At 41.5% G+C, this 19,029-nt stretch overlaps 1 protein-coding gene across 3 annotated transcripts in view; it reads right to left on the bottom strand.

Moving 5' to 3' along the window:
• Positions 1-4,275: 4,275 nt before the first annotated feature.
• The window catches only part of NDEL1 (nudE neurodevelopment protein 1 like 1), a gene marked incomplete at both ends in the record, with an annotated part of 36,142 nt that continues 21,388 nt past the window's right edge, over positions 4,276-19,029 (bottom strand). For 2 of the 3 annotated variants that reach the window (XM_084238717.1, XM_084238716.1), the window contains 4 exons: positions 4,276-4,369; positions 11,130-11,281; positions 15,729-15,820; positions 17,442-17,615. In XM_084238717.1, coding sequence (XP_084094843.1) covers positions 4,276-4,369; positions 11,130-11,281; positions 15,729-15,820; positions 17,442-17,615 — 512 coding nt within the window. Of the gene's footprint in view, positions 4,370-7,696; positions 8,138-11,129; positions 11,282-15,728; positions 15,821-17,441; positions 17,616-19,029 lie in introns of those variants that run through there. The other variant, XM_084238718.1, reaches the window with a different exon arrangement.

Here is a 19,029-nt window from a genome sequence, read left to right as displayed (position 1 = left end):
AAATTAGATGCTCTAAGCGATAAGTGATAAGAAATGATTTACAAAAATGCCTCCTCACCCCCCACCCCATTTTTGAGAAAGAATCAAGTAACATCCATGCCTTAAAGATCAAGGGAATGTTCTCAATTTGTTTCAACCTTTAGGGCAAATATAGAAAAACAATCTGTGATGTAAAAGTTGGAATGGAGAAGGGCCTCCCCGGTGGCGCAGCGGTTGAGCGCTGGGTTGCAAAACTGCGCGCGGCCTCTGCGGCGCCGGTTCGATCCCCGGCTGCTCCCCGGCCACCAGAGGAGGGTCCCACATGGCGTGCAGACCTCTCCTGCCGCCCGCTGCTCCCCTCAGCAGTGTACTTCGGTCCTTCTGCCTGCTCTGCTCCCCGCTCTGGCTCTGGTGAATTCTCTCACCCTCCCGCGCTTCTGACTGTACCCAGTGCATGTATAAACAAAACAAACAAACAAACCAGCAAAACAAATAAATAAAGCATGCCTCTATAAAAAAAAAAAAAAAAAAAAAAAAGTTGGAATGGAGAAAAGTCTTATCTTAGCATCGTCCAGGGAAACAGTGAAAACAACTGACTGCTTGGAACCATACCCCTCTCTCACCAGCACTCAGGCTAGCTGACCTCCACTCAACCAGGCAGATCTGGCTCCACCCCAAGATGCCTCCCCTCCCCCAGAGATGGCAGCTTCTACCTTTGCTCTCAGAAGATGCTAACAGCATCTCTGGGACAGCATCTGGGCAGATTTAACATAGTCAGCAAGGAAAAGACTGGCTGAGGAGGAAAGATGCATGCACGTATTCCTGCTGTTGCAAAGGCGCGTGAGAAAAGGGTATGGGTCCAAGTGTCAATCAGTTCATCTCCTGCAGCACAAGACAAAAGTCAAGCCCAGCTAGGCTTCAAGTTGGGAAAGGTGGCAGGTAAAGCAAAATTACTCCATTACTGACTTTCCTATGAACTAGCTATGGGATCTCAGTCAGTTACTTAAACTCTGGTTCTACCCTCCTTTCTGTAAACTGAGGTAAAACCAGCTTATCCTGCTCCCAGGCTACCTATATGTAATTCTCAAATGCTTCACTTTGATTGCTGGCTCCCAGCTGAGTTGGTGGGGTCTAGTTTCTGGCCACTCTGGGCTGAAAGCAAGTGGGCACTGCTCTCATGCAGGAAGACATTCAGGAGTGAGGGATGGGAATGGGTGGGTGGTGAGATGAAAATACCTGGAGTCAGGAAGCTGTACTTCACCTGGAAGATCAGCACCTCCCGTGCAGGAGAGATGACAGTGTGGACCCAGTTCAGGAGAGGGCTCCTTCCTGAAGGCTTCAGTGAGAGCTGGGCATCAGAAGTAGGTGGCTGATATGTAATTTTTAGCTAGAGAGGCAAACAGTATGCAGTAGCTTCCAATCAGGTAGCAAAAGCACTATTTGAGCAAATACAAAGTAGCAACTTGAAACAAATAAGCCAAACAGAAAGATGAAAATGAGCCCAGGGACTTCAACTGGCTTCCTCATATGTCAAGGGCTGCTATTGTAGCTTCCTTTTTAAGATTTATTTTTATTTATTTATGCATACAAGAACTGGGGAGTAGGCCGGAGGTACAGTGGGGTGGAAGATTCACTTGAGAGAGTATGGCGTACAGAACAGGCAGACTGACTGAAATACACTGCTGAGGGGTGCAGCAGGCGAGACAGGAGAGGTCTGCTGCACCATCTGGGTTAGCTCCATGGCAGGGATCAAACTCATGCCACAGTGGCTGGAGATAACTTGATAACACTGAGACTTTAACCCCTGCACCAGCAGGGAGGCCCTGCTATAGCTTTTAAAACTGAAATATGGGCCTCCCTGGTGGCCTAGGGGTTAAGTCTCAGCACTACCACCAGGATGGCCTGAGTTCAATCCCCAGCCAGGGAGCGAACCCATGTGTGGCGCAGCAGACCTCTCCTGTCTTGCTCACTACTCTCCACTCTGTCTCTGGTGACGCCTCTCAACCTCCACACCTCTGGCCTGCACCCCAGTTCTTTGACACAGGAATAAATAAAACCTTTTAAAAATAGTAAAAAAATAAAATGGTTGGGGGGGTAGGAGAAGGGGGAGGGTCCAGGCTTGGGAAAGGGGATCGTCGCCTCCAGGAGGGACAGGAAACACGCTGAGCTGCCCTTTCACGGACCTGCCCGGGCTCTGCTGGAGCCAAAGCTGTGGTGATATCCAGTGAATAACACCTGGGCCCCTGTAGTCAGGACCCCTCGCCCAGCAATGGACAGAACCATCTGGATGTGATGATTCCAGATAAGCTGAGAAATCACCAGGGCACCAGGGTCAAGGATTCAGGGCTCCAGAACTCATTCTTGCTTTAGCCAGACAAACTATGCTTGTTACATGTTCAATTTAGGTTTTCTGCAACAATAAAAAGGTCTGATAAATACTTACACCTCTAAACTAATCCAATCCTTTCAATGATGGTTGGAAAAGAAGCTGGGAGTTGCTACACATCAGTGAAAGACTTACAAGTTTTCTTTTCAACGGTTCTGCCAGCACAACACACACAACTGCCCGTGTCTCTCAGTGAGTCACATCGCCAGCAACAACTACCAGAAGACTTTCCTGCCCACATATTAACAAGCAGAAGAAATTTTCAAAAACGTATCCTACTTTAAGTTTTCAAAAATTGATTTTCATTCACTTAATTTAAAACTATAAATTTTATTGTTTATTTGTGTTCCTTATTTTAAGAAAAGCATGTTAAGAATGTCTGACCCATTTAGAGAAACCCCTAATTTATAGTTTCCTCAGGTCCAGTCACCTTGTATCTTGCCACCCAACATTTGAAACCTTCTGTCAACCCAGAGGGATGGGTGGAAATCACCACTGGTCCCAGAACACGAACACTGCCAGGAACGCACAGCTAAGACTAGAAACAAACACCAGGAACCAGCATGAGAACATCTGCTCAGTGCTTTCGACATCTTCTAAAACTGCCTGAATATTCTTTGCTCCATGTTTGCCATCTGCAAAAGTGACACTGAACCCAGCCTTATAAAAAGCCTTATAAAACCCAGCTTTTCTCTCAAGGGATGGCAGGAACCCAATAAAGCAACCTCAATTCTTTTTTTTTTTTTCTGTGAAATTTATTGTTTCCACATTAAAAGATTTGGGAAGGGGGAAAAGTATTTTCTTTTTTTTTTTTTTTTAACCACATGATGATCCTATACCACTGCCCAGAGTAGGACACCATCGTAAGTCATTAACATGCCATATGAGTTCTGAATAAATAAAAGCTACAAAGCCCAAGTTATATACAAATACCTTAGGCAATAATGTTTACAAACCTATGTACAATAAAACAAATGTAAACAGTAAATGCAGCATGAGCGTAATCAAAGGATCAAAGGATGCACAGGACAACCACTCGTGGTCAGTCTGCCCCCCAGGAGCCAGCTTGGCCAGCCCCATGCCACTCAACCCTTCCCAACACAACCGGACAGGCCCTTAGAAGACAAAACAAAAATGGTCTGAAGATGTCATTTAACTGAAGGACCAGAAAGCTGGCAAGGAAGTTGCCACTACCTTGCACCCCGAGTCTGAGGCACATGGGGGAGGGAGACAGCACAGAGACATAGCCCTGTGTGCGCCCAGACCGCAGAAGCTCCTGCCATGGGGGACTCAGACAAGCATTTCACTGCTCCGGGAGACAAGTCTACGGAATGATAACTGCGCTAAATTAAAATCAAAAGTGCAGAAAATGTTACCTAATTCAATGACCTTCCTGACTCTTTGCCAGCAACAGGCTCAAACTGTAAGGGGGGAAGGGGCAAAACTGGGGATAACATGATCATTAGCACTGAAGATGCTTGGGGCAGCTCAGGAGGAGGGCATATGTCAACCTGATTTGGGGAAGAACTTCTAGAAGATCTGCAATGTCCTAAACACAACTAAATCCTATCAGTACAGCAGGTTGGAGGCTAAGAGGCAGGTGTGATGAATGAGTACTTCTGCATCCAGTGACCAAGTAATACACATATGTATCACCTTGTGACCCACAAAAGTGCAATCATGTGAAACCAACGGCACTATGGCGAGAAGAGAAAATAGCCAGTATTGATATCGCGCAGAGTCCTGGGGCTGGGCAGGGCCCAGCAGCCGCCACTGCATGCAGCCTGCCCTCTGCCGGCCATGGGGAGGCAGGCGGAGAGGCACAGGCTGGGCCCAGGCACCGAGGGGTGAGGCGTGGGTGTCCTGGGTTGTTGGAGGAGGGCAGGAGCCCCCAACTGGAGGCCGAGCACTCACACACTGAGAGGCAGCATACCCGGGGCCGACGACGGGCGTGAGGAGCCCAGACCAGGAGGAGGAGGAGCTGGGTCAAAGCCGTTTACTGCCCTGTGGGGGTGACCAGAGCAGAGAAGGGAAGGGAGAGGGAAGAGAAAGAGAGACTGTCATTTAAAATCACTGGACATACAACAAGAAATTAATTTGCTCTCTAAAAAACTATTCCTCTTCCTGGCCCACAGTAGATTACTGGCAGCCCAAGGAAGAGTGGCTGTCTGGAAAGCATCAGTTTGGTTAGAGAATCGAGATTCAGGGTCCTGGCGTAATGAGACTATATGCTCCCCTCTCAACAACGTCATCACACAGGCCACTGCCCTCATTTTTTTCCCCCCACAGAGCAGGTCAAAGCACCAGCCAACAGGGAACTAGTAAAATAATGATACAACTAAATGATAAAATATTATATGGTTATTAACAACACAATCTACAGAGTTTTAATAGCATGGGAAAAGTTCAGAATGTAATTACTGCTAAGTGGAAAAAGAAGCAGATTACCAAAATTGCACATGTTCAATAATGTGAATAAAAAAATTAAATAGCAAATATTTAGATTCTGAACTACAGCCCCTTATAAAGAGACATTACTACCTATGCAGTGAAATCTATCATGTTCATAAAGTCATATTTATGTAGAAGGAAAATTTAGCAGTACTTTCCTTCCCTCTGGGCTGTGGGAAGATTTTGATTATTACTTTATACTTTCTTAATTGTTCTCCAGATTCATACACATTGTGTGTATATGTGTATATGTATGTATGTATATGAATACATTGTATATGTATATGAATCTCTTACTTAGAAGAAAAATAACATAAAAATTACTTAGCAAGAAAAGCCAGATGGGCAGCCTTCCCTGCAGACTCATGAGCCACCAGACCAGCCGGCACAAGAGCCTGCAGCAGGACCCAGCACCTCGGTACAGTGATGCAGCTTGCCCCACCCCGACCCCACCTGCCCGGCAGCTCAACCATGAGAAGCAGTGAGGGAGGGAGTGCAAAGCCAGAACCTCTCAGGAAGCCACTTCAGCCATTCCATATTGAAAAAAACCTCCAAGGAAAATCTGTCCCACTAATAATTTGGAAAATGAGGCCAACTCCAAGAAGCTGCTTTGTACCACAACTTGCCTGCCACTATCTTCCCTCCCAGCCTAACCTCTCATCAGAGGGGTCCAAGGAGTTTAAAGACTCATGGAGAGAGGTTCTCTTAAAAAAAAGAAAAAAGAAAAAAAAGACACACACTCCCCAGCAAGGATAATGGTTTCATAAGGCAGGGAGAATATAATCTCATGCGGAAACAAGCATGAAAGAGATTTGACAAATGACTCTTGATTACTTAAAGAAAGAGAATTACTGGGCCTCCCCGGTGGCGCAGCGGTTGAGCGCTGGGTTGCGAAGCTGCCCGCGGCCTCTGCGACGCCGGTTCGATCCCCAGCTGCTCCCCGGCCACCGGAGGAGGGTCCCGCATGGCGCGCACGCCTCTCCTGCCGCCCGCTGCTCCCCTCAGCAGTATACTTCGGTCCTTCTGCCTGCTCTGCTCCCCGCTCTGCTCCCCGCTCTGGCTCTGGTGAATTCTCTCGCCCTCCCGCGCTTCTGACTGTACCCAGTGCATGTATGAACAAAACAAACAAACAAACAAATAAATAAAGAAATAAAGAAAGAAATAAAGAAATAAAGAAAGAGAATTACTGCCTGAAGAAACTAACCTCAGAGTATTGATTCCAAGTTTGAAATCAAGTTACTCACACAGGCCATGAGCAAGACGAGGGGCTCTAACAAATATAATTTCTCCCTGTTGCACTTTCCTACTTCAATGACAAATATCCAAAAATCTCCCTTTTCCTTTTGGACTAGGGGAGGTCTAATATTTGAGCTCCCTTATACTTAAAAACATCAAATCACCTGTCCACATTCTCCCAAAGCTATATACGCCTGTGCTCTTCTGAAGGCAAGGGCCATAGCCTACATGCCATGTTGGCTGTCACATAAGCCCCATGTGGCATTTTTCTGAATAATCTCAGAGTCCAAAGCCTATTTCTCCTACCACTTCAGGCAGAATTGCACAGGCCTCACAAACGGCCTGAATTTTGAAGATGTGAACGTCAGATTCCCAGCCTCAAAGACAGCAGAGGTAGGCATGGCAATATGTACTACAGGTACCTCTGACCTCAGCAACAAAGGGAGCACTGCTGGGTACCAAGAATTCCTGGCCCCTGTTCCACAGAGTTACAAATGCAACTATTGAGGATGGTTCCTGACGCAGGTTTAGGGTGAGATTCCAGCATTTTCAAGCCGGTGGACCCTTAAAGAACATCAAATTCATCCCCACTGCTACATTACTAAGAAAATCAAAGCAAGAGAAGGTCCATTCACATTAGCTCAACCTGTGAGCCCATCAGTGGAGAGCTGAGTTCACAACCACCTCCAGGTTTCCAGGCCATTATCCTCTCCTAGTCTCCTCCCGGCCAGAGGATATTCAACAGCCCATAGGCAAGCAACCATTACAATGCACCCAGTGCACATCAGCTCTAATGAGGAAAACAGTGCAATGCAGAATATAAAAGGGAACTAGAACCTAGCTAAGTAGCTGCTCTGAGTGGATGGAAATGGGAATTCTAGATTTGAAGGCCGATTGAAGTAGAGAGGCATTAACAATCTGCCAGAGTCCACCTTCCACCTTTCTGAGTCAAGAATTGGGAAGTAAAAGGTCAAAGGGAATAGAAAATTGACACTACATATAAGGTCCCTTCAGGAAACAGCAAAGCTGTACAATGAGGAAAGGTTTCCAGGGGAAAAAAATCCCTCCATACTCACCACATTTGGTTTCAGGGGGCTGCAAAAGAGTCGAAGGAAAATGTCCCAGTGGACAACACAGGACTGAATGGAGAAAGAATGGGCAGGAATGGAGATACTGATCTGGGAATCATCTATGTAAAAAAAAGATTCCAGAAGCTATGAAATGTCACAGTCATATCACCAAAATCTAGTTAAAAGGTCTGAAAAACAGAACCCAGCTAGAAGAAAAGGAACAAAGATCAGCTGTAAAATGGCAAGAGAAAAAAGGAAAAAACAACGCATGTTTAGGAGCTAGTCAGGACAATAAATCTAATGCAACAGAGACTAAACCTTTCAAAGCAGCATGACAGATACACCTAAGAAGGCAGTAGAGAAAAGGATGAGAACAGGTAATTCAGGAGAGCAGGCAGATACACTCCAAACCCTATTTTCCCCAGCAGGATGAGTAAGTGGAAGCTCAGCCCAAGCTCTGCCAACTGAAATGTACATTCCTGAAAAGTAAGGCAGATCTTACATACACATCCAAATCTACCATTCTGATGTGCTTTAGGACTACAGGAGTCACTGCAGAGGGGAGTCCCCTCCATTAGCACTAGTGTCCACTTTGAGAAAACAGAAGATATTCGGTAACAGAAAGAACTCCAGCCTCATGAAGACAGTCATATGGAATCCAAGGCCTGACAGAGACTCTCACTCCCTACCCACAGGTTCCTGCTGTCATCACTACAGCACCCTATGCAATATCAGGAGTGCTACCAGGCATGCTATTCACAACCAACCCAAGACCCTACAACTAATTTGTTTTTGTTTTGCACAGCTGAACCATAATGGTATATAGTCAAGTCAACAGGAAATAGAAAACTCATTCATGGGCTGTAAGTCGGTTAAAGCAGAGTCAGCCCCATGCAATTAGTAAAACCAGTGTGTTAATATGTCTTCCACCACACAATTGAGAAAGAATGAAAAAGAGCACAGCAAACAAATTCAGTTACCCATGAACAACGTGGGAAATATGACTTTTTCTTGCCTAATAAAAAAAAAAAAAGAAAAACCATTAAACAGTAATACAAATACTATTTTTACACCGAGCCCTAAAATTAGTCTATGCCCACCTACACACAGCCCAAAAGAAATCAGACTGACTTATAAAGTAATAGGAAACTAAATAAAAACTACACAGGAAATAAAGAATGCTTTTGAGACAGCTTGAGTGACTGCACTACACATGAATTTGTATTATTTTAGATGAATGATATGAAGGGCGATCAGTGGTTGGAGACAAAAGCAACACCTAGAAAGCAAGCTCAGCAAGTTATATTTTAGGAATTGGCAGAAGTGATCACAAACTCGGGAAGATTCTGATTCTAAGAAGTCTTCAAATAACCAGATTTTACAAAATACTTTCAAATCCCATAAAGGAATATATAACAATAAGTTATATCATTTTACGTGGTGAGGCCTCACTGGATCGGAAGATTTTGAGGGGGGCAGGAAAATGGGTATGTTCACATACATGGGTGTACATGTGCACACACACACACACATGCCCCGACTTTAATTGACTTTCTCGACTCTTTCCCCAAAAAAATGCTCCTATAGGTCTCTATAGTGACAATGAGACACACTCTTGTGGAGAGGAGAATAGGCAAGTTCTAGAACCCAAGATTTTTTCAATGGAGAGCTTTTTCTCATGTTGAAACTACAAACTAGTAGTTTCTACAAGTAGTTCTAGAAGAACTGGCATTTTTTCTTTTGCCCTGCCAGACTGAATAATGGAGCTGGGAGGTGGGATATTTCCCGCTCTTTCTTTTGCAGCTGGTACATACCATTGTGGGTTTTATCTAATCAATAGGTCAGCAGGAAGAAAAGTCAGAGGTAAAAAGCCAGGCAGGCCAGAGGGAAGCCAGAACCAAAGTAAAGCAGCATGGAAGACACAGCAAAATCCACAAAATCCTCAGGAATATGGCGACGTAACTCAAGCAATGGGTTAATAATTGTGTGTGTGTGTGTGTGTGTGTGTGTAGTCCATTTAGCATATAAATACTAGAGAAAAGGTCAGTTCAAAAAGCCTATTTAATTTTTAACAGAAATAGTACCATTTAAAATGTGTGCTTTTTTAAACCAAAACTAAATCTCTGTAACTTTCTGTAAAGGAAGCCCATTTCCAGGTTCAGTTCAGGAAATAAAGTCTACATCTGGCAGGGTGCTCCTCACAGGACAGGGCTCTCTTCACAGAGCTGGAAGCCCACTCCCTGGCTCACGTTACACTGAATCCTCCACATCTACCTAAGACTGAGTTCATATCTGGGCAATCCCTATCCTGGTGCTCTACACCAAGGGTGAAGTGGAAGTCAGTCTCTCAGGAATAGAGGAGTAGAGAATCTGAATTGACAACGTTCTCTCTCTCGTTCATCACAACTGTCCTAAGGATTTCTATCTCCAATGGCAGATGCTGACCCTACAGTTAATACATCCTATCCATTTATGCCTTGTTCTTACAGCATAAGTTGCCCATGACCCACCAAGACATGATTCCAGATAGAGACTAATAACTACCCCATTGGAGGTAACTACAAGTTGCAGGAAAAAATAATTAGGCACTATTTCAGCACTCGTCAAGACTAGCCCTAAACTGCTTTGGGAAAATGTCAACTCTAATATAAAACTACTTATTCTATTTACCATTACAGCATAAAAACAGACATTGCTTATGGTTATCTAGGGAGAATTAACTTTAATGCTTAATCACCCTGAGGAATTCAAATGATTAGGATAAAGTGCTGATCTACATTTTGATACTTTGGAGAAAATGCTTTTAACAAAATGTGTATATAAAGTTCTGATTTATACACTATTTTAGAATTAGCTCCTCAATGAGATAGGTGCACTTCAAGGCAGATTTCTCTTAAGGGAGAGAAACATCATTATCACTCCACTACACAAAGATGGACATCAAGAGGTTTTTTAGAGTGGACTGTGTGCCAAATCAGATACTTCGTAAATGTGCCAGTTATGTAAGAAAACAGAAATGTGAGCTCCTTTAAGAAACTGAAAATTTCAGGAGCTGTATCAGTATTGCTTTCACAAAACAAGAACAGCCGCGACAATTCACAGCAGAGACCATGGAAAGGATCTTGGTGCCTCAGTTGCTATTCCAGTAATAGCAACCTTAGGTAGCCTGGTCAGCATTACCAGACCATAGGTCCTAACTAGTTTTCCTAATTCAAGGCACACCCATACAAAAGTATACCATGCAGTGTTGTTGTTTTTGTTAGAACTGAGGTAGAATAATGTGTGCTTCACATGGAAAGATACTGGCAATATTTAAGGCACAAAAGGCATATTACAGAGCAATATTTAAAATACCATAAATTTTTAAAATAGCAGATGCATAAACATATGATTTCACATCCCTACAAATACTGTAAGGATGCAAAAAAGGTGCTGAAAACAGAAAACATTTATTCTCTACTTTGGATTCTTATGTACCAACTGTAATTTTGGATGCAGCACTGCTTCAATCTCATGACAATGTTTTTTAAATTCTCAATTCCCCAAAACATCTTCAAATCATATGACAAAGTCATGTCTCTTAAACTATATTTGGTCCAGTGATCTTATATTTTTTTTAAATCTTCAGACACAAGGCTTGTTGCAGAGCTTACATATACATAGTAATAGCATTCTCTTTCTACCCTTAACAAATATTTGCCGAGAATGTCTACCAGCCTATAAGCCCCTTGAGTACAAGGACCAAATAATTATTGTCTTTAGTTCCTTAAGGCTGGTACTGCTGCCTCTCAGAGTCGGCTTCCTGGGACAGGAGTTTCAGAGTCAGGGTTCCCAGGGCAACAGACTCCATGGGGAGGCAAAGACAACAACAGAGTCCATGTCCCCTAAGATCTGAGTAATAAAAGTCTGCAGGTAGGTTTATCAAACTGAGTTTTACCATTTATAAGCTCACTTGACAATGGGCAACTTTATTACTCAAAAAATTATTTAAAATTTCCAAGACTTACCCTTTGTCGAAGAAAGATGTATGCCCTGATCGAGAGAACTTTGTGCCATTGTTATTTGTCACCCCGCAGTTTACATTCCCTGAAATATATGATTTTCGTGATGCTTGGTCCTTTGCAAAATTCCTGCAGGCTGCTAATTTGGATTCTAAAGCCTACGAAAAGAAGGAATGATTTGGTTGTCAAAATAGTAGCTACACATAAAAATGTGCATTTCAAACATTTCTATTTCAAAACATTTTCTATTCCAAAACTCAAAGATTACTCTGAGTTAATAGTGGGGTTAATTAAACCATAATCATTACCTTTCTAAAAGAAAGAAGGAATGTTAATACTGACTCCCTATCTAATGAGCTCAGAATATTTTATTTATTCCTCTCAGAATTCTCCTCACCTTATAAATAAGAACTTAGAACTCCTTGCCTTACAACTAAGAAAAATGTGGCTCATGTAAATAGAGACAGATACCAGGATCATGAGCATATTATTGTTTCTTTCTGAAATGTGAATAGTTTTGTTAGTTGGCTAGTTGGGTGTGTGTATATATACACTAGGAGTCAGTATTATAAAAAAAATGCAAAGCCATCACTTTATAATTTATATATATATATATTTTTAATAAGTGTGTGTTTTTTGGGTTTTTTTTTAAGATTTATTTATTTATTTATACAAGCACTGGGTACAGTCAGAAGCACGGGAGGGTGAGAGAATTCACCAGAGCCAGAGCCAGAGCAGGGAGCAGAACAGGCAGAAGGACCGAAGTACACTGCTGAGGGGAGCAGCGGGCGGCAGGAGGGTCTGCATGCCATGTAGGACCCTCGCTCGGCAGTCGGGGATCGAACCGGCACTGCAGAGGCTGCAGGTACCTTCACAACCCAGCGCTCAACCGCTGCGCCACTGGGGAGGCCCCCCACTTTAGAATTTTTTTAATGTAACCAATTCTTTTAAGGCTTCAGTTTAGTTATTTCTACTGCATCAAAATGGACAAGTGAATTGGTAACATCACACATGAAGTTAAAAGTTATTCTTAGAGTACAATGAAAAATATCTAATACCTTTTACTAATAATTAAATAACTGACCAGAAAATGACACCAGCCTTTAAAGCATTTACCTCTAAATTGCCCTTCTGACACCTGGTCAGTGCCAGGTTCTACAAACAGATTACATACGGAGATAAATAGTTTCTCATCTATTTCTGCCACACACAAATATCACAAACTCCCTCTTTTCCCTAGACACTTCAATCGAATTTTAAAAAGACAATGGGGGGAGGATACAAACCATGGCCAAAAAAATACTCCATTCCTCTATCTATGACAGAAAAGAATTAGGAATATATAATCAATAGAAAACATAGTTCACTTTGAGACTCTCCCCCCATAATTTCAATACCTTAGTTAAGAAGCAGCAACAAAAATAGACTAAAACAACTTTCCTTTCCTTTCCTATAATAAAAGTACAATAACTTAGTAAAATAACACAAAAAAGATAATGATGTTGTAGATTATGCTTGAATAAGCATCACTTCAGCAATTTGTAAACTATATGCATATGCAGTAAAAACTGAGCCATTAATTTCCTAAACTCAAGACACTCATTTAAATATATGTTGTACATGTGTCATCTGAAAGGCACGAGTTGTATTTGAGGTATTAATTAGTAAGACTTCGAATTACAAGTACTGGGTCTTAAACGCTGAGTGGTGCAGAAATCAGGATTTAGAAGATAACCACACCAGGTAGTAGATGAAATCATAGTCTGAATAATATGATCAGAAAACCAAGCACAGAACTCTGAGTGATATCAACACTGAAAGGGTGGGCAGATGAAGACACACGATGACAAAAAGAAATGGACAAGAAGGCAGAAAGCAAACATGACACGTCAGAGAAGTAGAGGGAAGAAGATACTACAAAAAAAAAAATGGTGTCGAATGAGGACAGACTAGCACCCACTGGATTTGTCAGCACTGAGATTAGCAATGAGGAATTCTGGTGGAGTACACAAGGTGGAGCCCAGACTAGGATGTCGGGAGAGTGTATATACAATCGAAATGCTAATAAGTAATGACACACTTTTAAAAAGCACAGTTGTGAAGGGAAGAAATAGGATGACTAATAAAGAGAGATATAGGGTAAAAAGAAAGAATAGCTGCTTTCATTTCTGTTTAAGATGAAAAATCTGCATATTATATAATAAATATGTACAGTATATATAACATGGGTAGTACATATGTGTAATACATAAATATTACATGTAAATTTCCATATGGCAAAAGGCTAAGGATATAGGAGACAAAGATAAAAAGACTGGGAGGAAAGGGATCCAAAGCACAGAGGGGCATAGTCATGAGCAGGAACATGAGGAATATGGGGATTTTACCACTGAAATAAAAAAAAGTGGCTACAGAGGCAGAATAGGAGAATAATAAAAGAAGAAAACAAGTTTAAATTATATGGCCTTGATTTCTCAGTGGAACAGGTTACAAGATAGGAATGAGGCTCCCTGTTCAAATCAGTGAACAAAGTAGTACAACTAGAAAATGAAATATTTATGAAAGCATAAAGGGGTTTGGTGGATAACAGCAAAAAGTTTTTCTTGGACAGAGTCTCAGTTGAACGTATAAACAAACACAAGGACTCCGAGTTCAACTTTTACCATTTCTGAATAGAGCACTCGAGGTACTAAAGCAAAATAAAAGCAAGGGGGAAAAAAAGATGACAACATGGGTTCCAAGAACAGGCAGAACTAACCTAAGAATCTATAATAATGAAGAGAAAATCAAGGGTGACAACACTGCAACAAGCCCTAAAAGCTTGTTAGAACATTCAGAGTATGAATTAGGGCCTCCTTGGTGACCTAGGGGTTAAGTCTCAGTGCTATCACTGCTGCAGCCCAAGTTTGATCCCCAGCCAGGTTGCTAACCCACAAATATCACAACAGATCTTTCCTGTCTCGCCCACTACCCCCCTCAGCAGTGTATTTCAGTAAATCCACCTGTTCTGCTCCCCACTCTGTCTCTGGTGAATTCTCTCACTGTCTCTGGTGACTCTCCCTCTGACCTATACCTCAGTTCTTCTACTCAAAAATAAATAAATAAATAAAACCATATGAATAAGAAACTGGGAGACAGAAGTTCATCGCAAACAAAGTGTATGTTTCTTCTATCCACAAGGAAAAAAAATTTGAAATGCTAAGAAAAACAGGTAAAAGAGAGTAATAGAAAAGGAAACGACCACTGCTAGAAATACTAACTTTTTAGTGGCATTAAGTCAACATGGTTTTATACAATGGTCTCTGGTGAGCTGACTATAAGGAAGGAGAAGTCCAATTGTTTGACTGATCTAGACTACATGTCTCCTTCATGGCCAAAGAGTCCATGAGTTAACAGTGACAGAATAGGTCATTTGTGGGATCAAAGATGTAGGAAGAAGTGAAAGCAAGAGATGGCAAAAGGAAAACAAAAGAGGGGTCTCCCTGGTGGTGCAGGCAGTTGAGTGCAGCGCTGTGAAGCTGTCCACAGCCTCTGCAGTGCCGGTTTGATCCCCCCATGTGGAGCAACCCACATGGGGTGGCAGATCTCTCCTGTCTTGCCCACTGCTCCCCTCAACAGGGTATTTCAGTCAGTCTGCCTGTTATGCTGCCCGCTGTATCTGGTGAATCCTTTCACCCTCCTGCACATCTGGCCTGTACCCCGGTTCTTGTGTAAACAAATCTTTTAAACCAAAAAGATAAATCTTTTAAACCACCACCCCTGGTGGCGCAAGGGGTTAAGCACCGCACTACGAAGCAATCCACATCTTCTGCAGCATGAGCTCGATCCCCAGCCAGGTAGCAACCCACATGGCAGGGCAGACCTCTCCTGTCTTGCCCACTGCTCCCCTCAACAGTGTACTTCAGTCTGCCTGTTCTGTTCCCCACTCTGTCTCTGGTGAATCCTCTCACCCCCCACCCCATCTCTAGCCTGTACCCCAGCACTTGTATGCGTAAATAAATAAATCTTTAAAAAAAAAAAAACAGCACTACTCTTAAAATCAGAGTAGGTATTCATAGAGTAAAAAACTGAATAAGCAGAAAAACAAACTTACTATCTCAAATACAAGGTCCAAATTGTTCAAGTACAGGCTACAGTCAGAGACAGTAGTTGAGGTAGGAAGATGGCATGTCTAACAGCAGAAAGTCACACCACCACAAGTCAATGTTCATGTCCTAAAATGTAGAAGCTCAAGGGAATGACCAGAAAGATGGTAGACAGCAACGAACAGGATTGGAAGGTAGTAGAAGTCATACAGCAGTCCTTCAAGGAACTATTTTAAAAATATGGAGGCATCGTGATGCAGAAACAGCCACTGGGAACATAAAGAATGCCTAGTGGGAATTAAAAAGCTGAGAGCACAGGACCTTCTGCAGAAGAACCCACAATTCAAAACCCTGGAGGCATTTATGGGGGGGTGTCAGTGATTCACTGGACGCTTTTGCTTCTCAGCTTAACTACAGCCTTTACCAGAGGAAGGTATCCTTTCTTCCCTCACTTCAAGTTAAGAAATAATTAAATACTTTGGCAGTTGAAACATCTAGTGATAAATAATTGAATGCTTACCCCTACTTTCCGTAAGAGATCTCCCACAATGTTTAGTGCTGATATCCTAGCAGAAGGAGTTAGTGGACTGGTACCAAAACCATTTGGTATAGCTAGAGGAAAATAAAAGACAAGGGATTACACTTGATTTCCTTTACATTTGGAATTTGTTATTACAAAGCAGTACACAGCCAATGAAAAATCACTACAGTATTGGATAAAGAATGAAGTGCAGATACCATAAATACGTTTAACCACTCTCTAAATTGATGGGTACTTAACATTATATCTAATTTTTAATCATTATAAGTAATGCTAAAAGGACACAGATCCTTAAACCATCCAAAGGTATTTCTAGAGAAGAGATTCCTAAATACAGAACCACTGGGTCTAAGGATATGCTTATTTGTGTCACTTTAATCATTACTGCCAAAATGTTCTCTAAAAAGACTCTGCAGCCCCTCCCCGGTGGCACAGGGGTTAAAGTTTCAGTGCTATCAAGCTATCACCAGCCACTGCAGCCTGAGTTCGATCCTTGGCCAGGGAGCTGTCACACATGGTGCAAACCTCTCTTGTCTCACCCACTGCTCCCCTCAGTAGTGTATTTCCAATGATCCAGTTGTTCTGCTCCCTACTCTGTCTCTAGTGAATCTTCTCACCCCACACACACCTGTGGCCTTCACCCCAGTTCTTGTATTCATAAATAAATAAATCTTTAAAAAAAAAAAAAAAAGAAGTGAGAAGAAAGTTTCCTGAAGGGAAATAAAACTGAATTAAGAGCTTCAGAGTTCCATTCTAAGGTTCTCTCTAGTGGCTACTAAATGTTTTTTCTGCTTATCTGGATTCGAAAACATATTGACGAAAGGAATACTACCCATTAGTTACTCTAAATATCACCTTTAAAAATGGCAGCTACCGAAGCATATAACAGGATGGACATCCATCTCAGCAGCTCTTACATAAGTCTGAATAACTCAATTAATTTCTGTGTATATAGACTTCTAGCCTCCCAAAACATGGTAAGCAGCAAAAGTGAGAAATAAAACTATATTTAAATGATCCCAAAACGTTTTATCATGGATTACAAAAAAAGCACAAAAATAGGGGAAAATTCAAATTGTTAACAATAGCTATCTTTTAATAGTATAATTGCAAATGATTTATCCTTTGTTTTAAATTTTTCTACATAAACATGTATTTATTAACTGCTATAACAAAAAGTGTCTTGGGCCTCCCTAGTGGTGCAAGGGGTTAAGACGCAACCTATGAAGCTATCCACAGCCTCTGCAGCATGAGTTCAATCCCCAGCCAGAGAGCTACCCATATGGCACAGCAGACCTCTCCTGACTTGCCCGCTGCTCCTCTCAGCAGCGTACTTCGGTCAATCTGCCTGTTCTGCTCCCCACTCTGTCTCGGGTGATCCTCTCACGCCCCACACCTCTTGCCTGTACCCCAGTTCTTGTATGAATAAATAAATCTTTTTTTAAAAAAGTGTCCTTAGAAACCTCTAACTTCTTAAACTCTCTATTAAGCTGCTTTCTCTTAAATGTAGCCATTATCTCATTGTTTCCTACATATAAGCAGCCTAAGAAAACAATCTCTTGTTTCACACAATGCTAGATCTAATCAACTTTTAAGTTGAAATTATTGCTTGAACCTTACCAATTCGTGTCATCAATAAACCCTCTTTAAGTTGACAATGTACCATAGAGTCAAAAAGTAGACACTACAAACCTTTTGGTGAAGGAAAACTGTTTTCTGTTCCCTTGCCAACAGGAGTAGCTGGCAAAGAAAGGGATGCTTGGACAGCAGAATCCATCTTTTCACAGTCTAAAGTTGGAGAACTGGGAGCTGACTTCCTGGTTACTTCCTGCTGTCTTTCCCGAACTGCCAGTTCTTGTCTTAAATCTGTAAAATGTTGAAAAGGTATTAATATCCATTAGAGGAAGCAAACGCATCAAGCAAAGTCAGATCTATAATGCTATAAAGACATTCTTCTTAAATTACTATCTCAAAAGTGAATTTCCTATTTAACACTTTTTATTTCTAGGGAAATAAAGATAACAACCTTACTCTCTAAATGATCTTATAAAATTTAAAAGTACTATAGTGGCCTCTCTGGTGTTGCAAGGGGTTAAGTCTCAGCACTATGAAGCTATCTGCAGTACTACAGCATGAGATCGATCCCCGGCCAGGGAGCTACCCACATGGCATAGCAGATCTCTCCTGTCTCCCCCACTGCTCTCCTCAGCAGTGTATTTCAGCAGATCTGCCTGTTCTGCTCCCTACTTTGTCTCTGGTGAATCCTCTTGCCCCCGGCACCTCTGGCCGACACCCCAGCTCTTGTTATCATAAATAAATGTTTAAAAAAAAAAAAAAAGAACTGCTGTCACAAGCTACCACATGAATGAACTATGTAGATATTATACTAAGTGACACAAGCCAGTCTCAAAAAGACAAATACTGTAGGCTTCCACTTAGATGAAGTATCTAAAGTAGTCAAACTTACAGCAACAGAGAGTAAAACTGGTTGCCAAGGAAAGGAAGGGGGAAATGGAGAGTAGCTATTGTTGGGTATAAAGATTTTTTTCCTTCCATCTCCCACCCCCCATTCTATTTGGAAGATGAAAAAGTTCTGGAGATCTGTTGCACAAAAATGTGAAATGAATACAGCTAATACTATATACTTAAAATGGTCAAGATGTTTTGTTTATCACAATTGTAAATAGGATACAAAAAAGGCAAAAATAGGACACAGCTAATATTTTACATATTATACAAATTATGAAAAGCTTTTCAGAAATCATGAGAAGTTTTTCAGATGAATAACCCTTCCCAAGAAAAAGGCATCAGAACACAATTTTTAAAAGAATCAATAAACATTATTCAAAGTTTTACAAGTAGTAATCAAAGAACTACAAATTAAAAAATGAGATACCAATTTCTAATTTTCAATTGATTTTTAAAGAAGTTCTTATTTATTTTTTTATTCACAATGCTGGGAAACTGTGAGAAGAACACTCAATCACTGCTAAGGTGCATGTGGTGGTACCAACTTTTATTAAAAATACTTTAGCAGTATTACATCTTTTGCCACTCTTTAGGATCTATTCTAAAGAAATGATCAAAGATATTGTTAAATGTTATGTAGGAGGACACTACTCAGAGTACCCTTATTTATAGCAAAAAATTAATCACCAATAATAAAGGACCCATCAAATAAAACTGACACAATAGATGACATTTTGAAATCTGCTTTTAAAAAAATTTTAATAGCATGGGTTATATTTACTAAATTAAGGAGTGAAAAAAAGGAAGCTAG

The sequence above is a fragment of the Talpa europaea genome (genome assembly GCF_964194135.1).
Source record: "Talpa europaea genome assembly, chromosome: 7".
NCBI lineage: Eukaryota > Metazoa > Chordata > Mammalia > Eulipotyphla > Talpidae > Talpa > Talpa europaea.
Note: the sequence above shows the minus strand (reverse complement) of the source record. Positions and strands in the feature narration are given on the sequence as shown.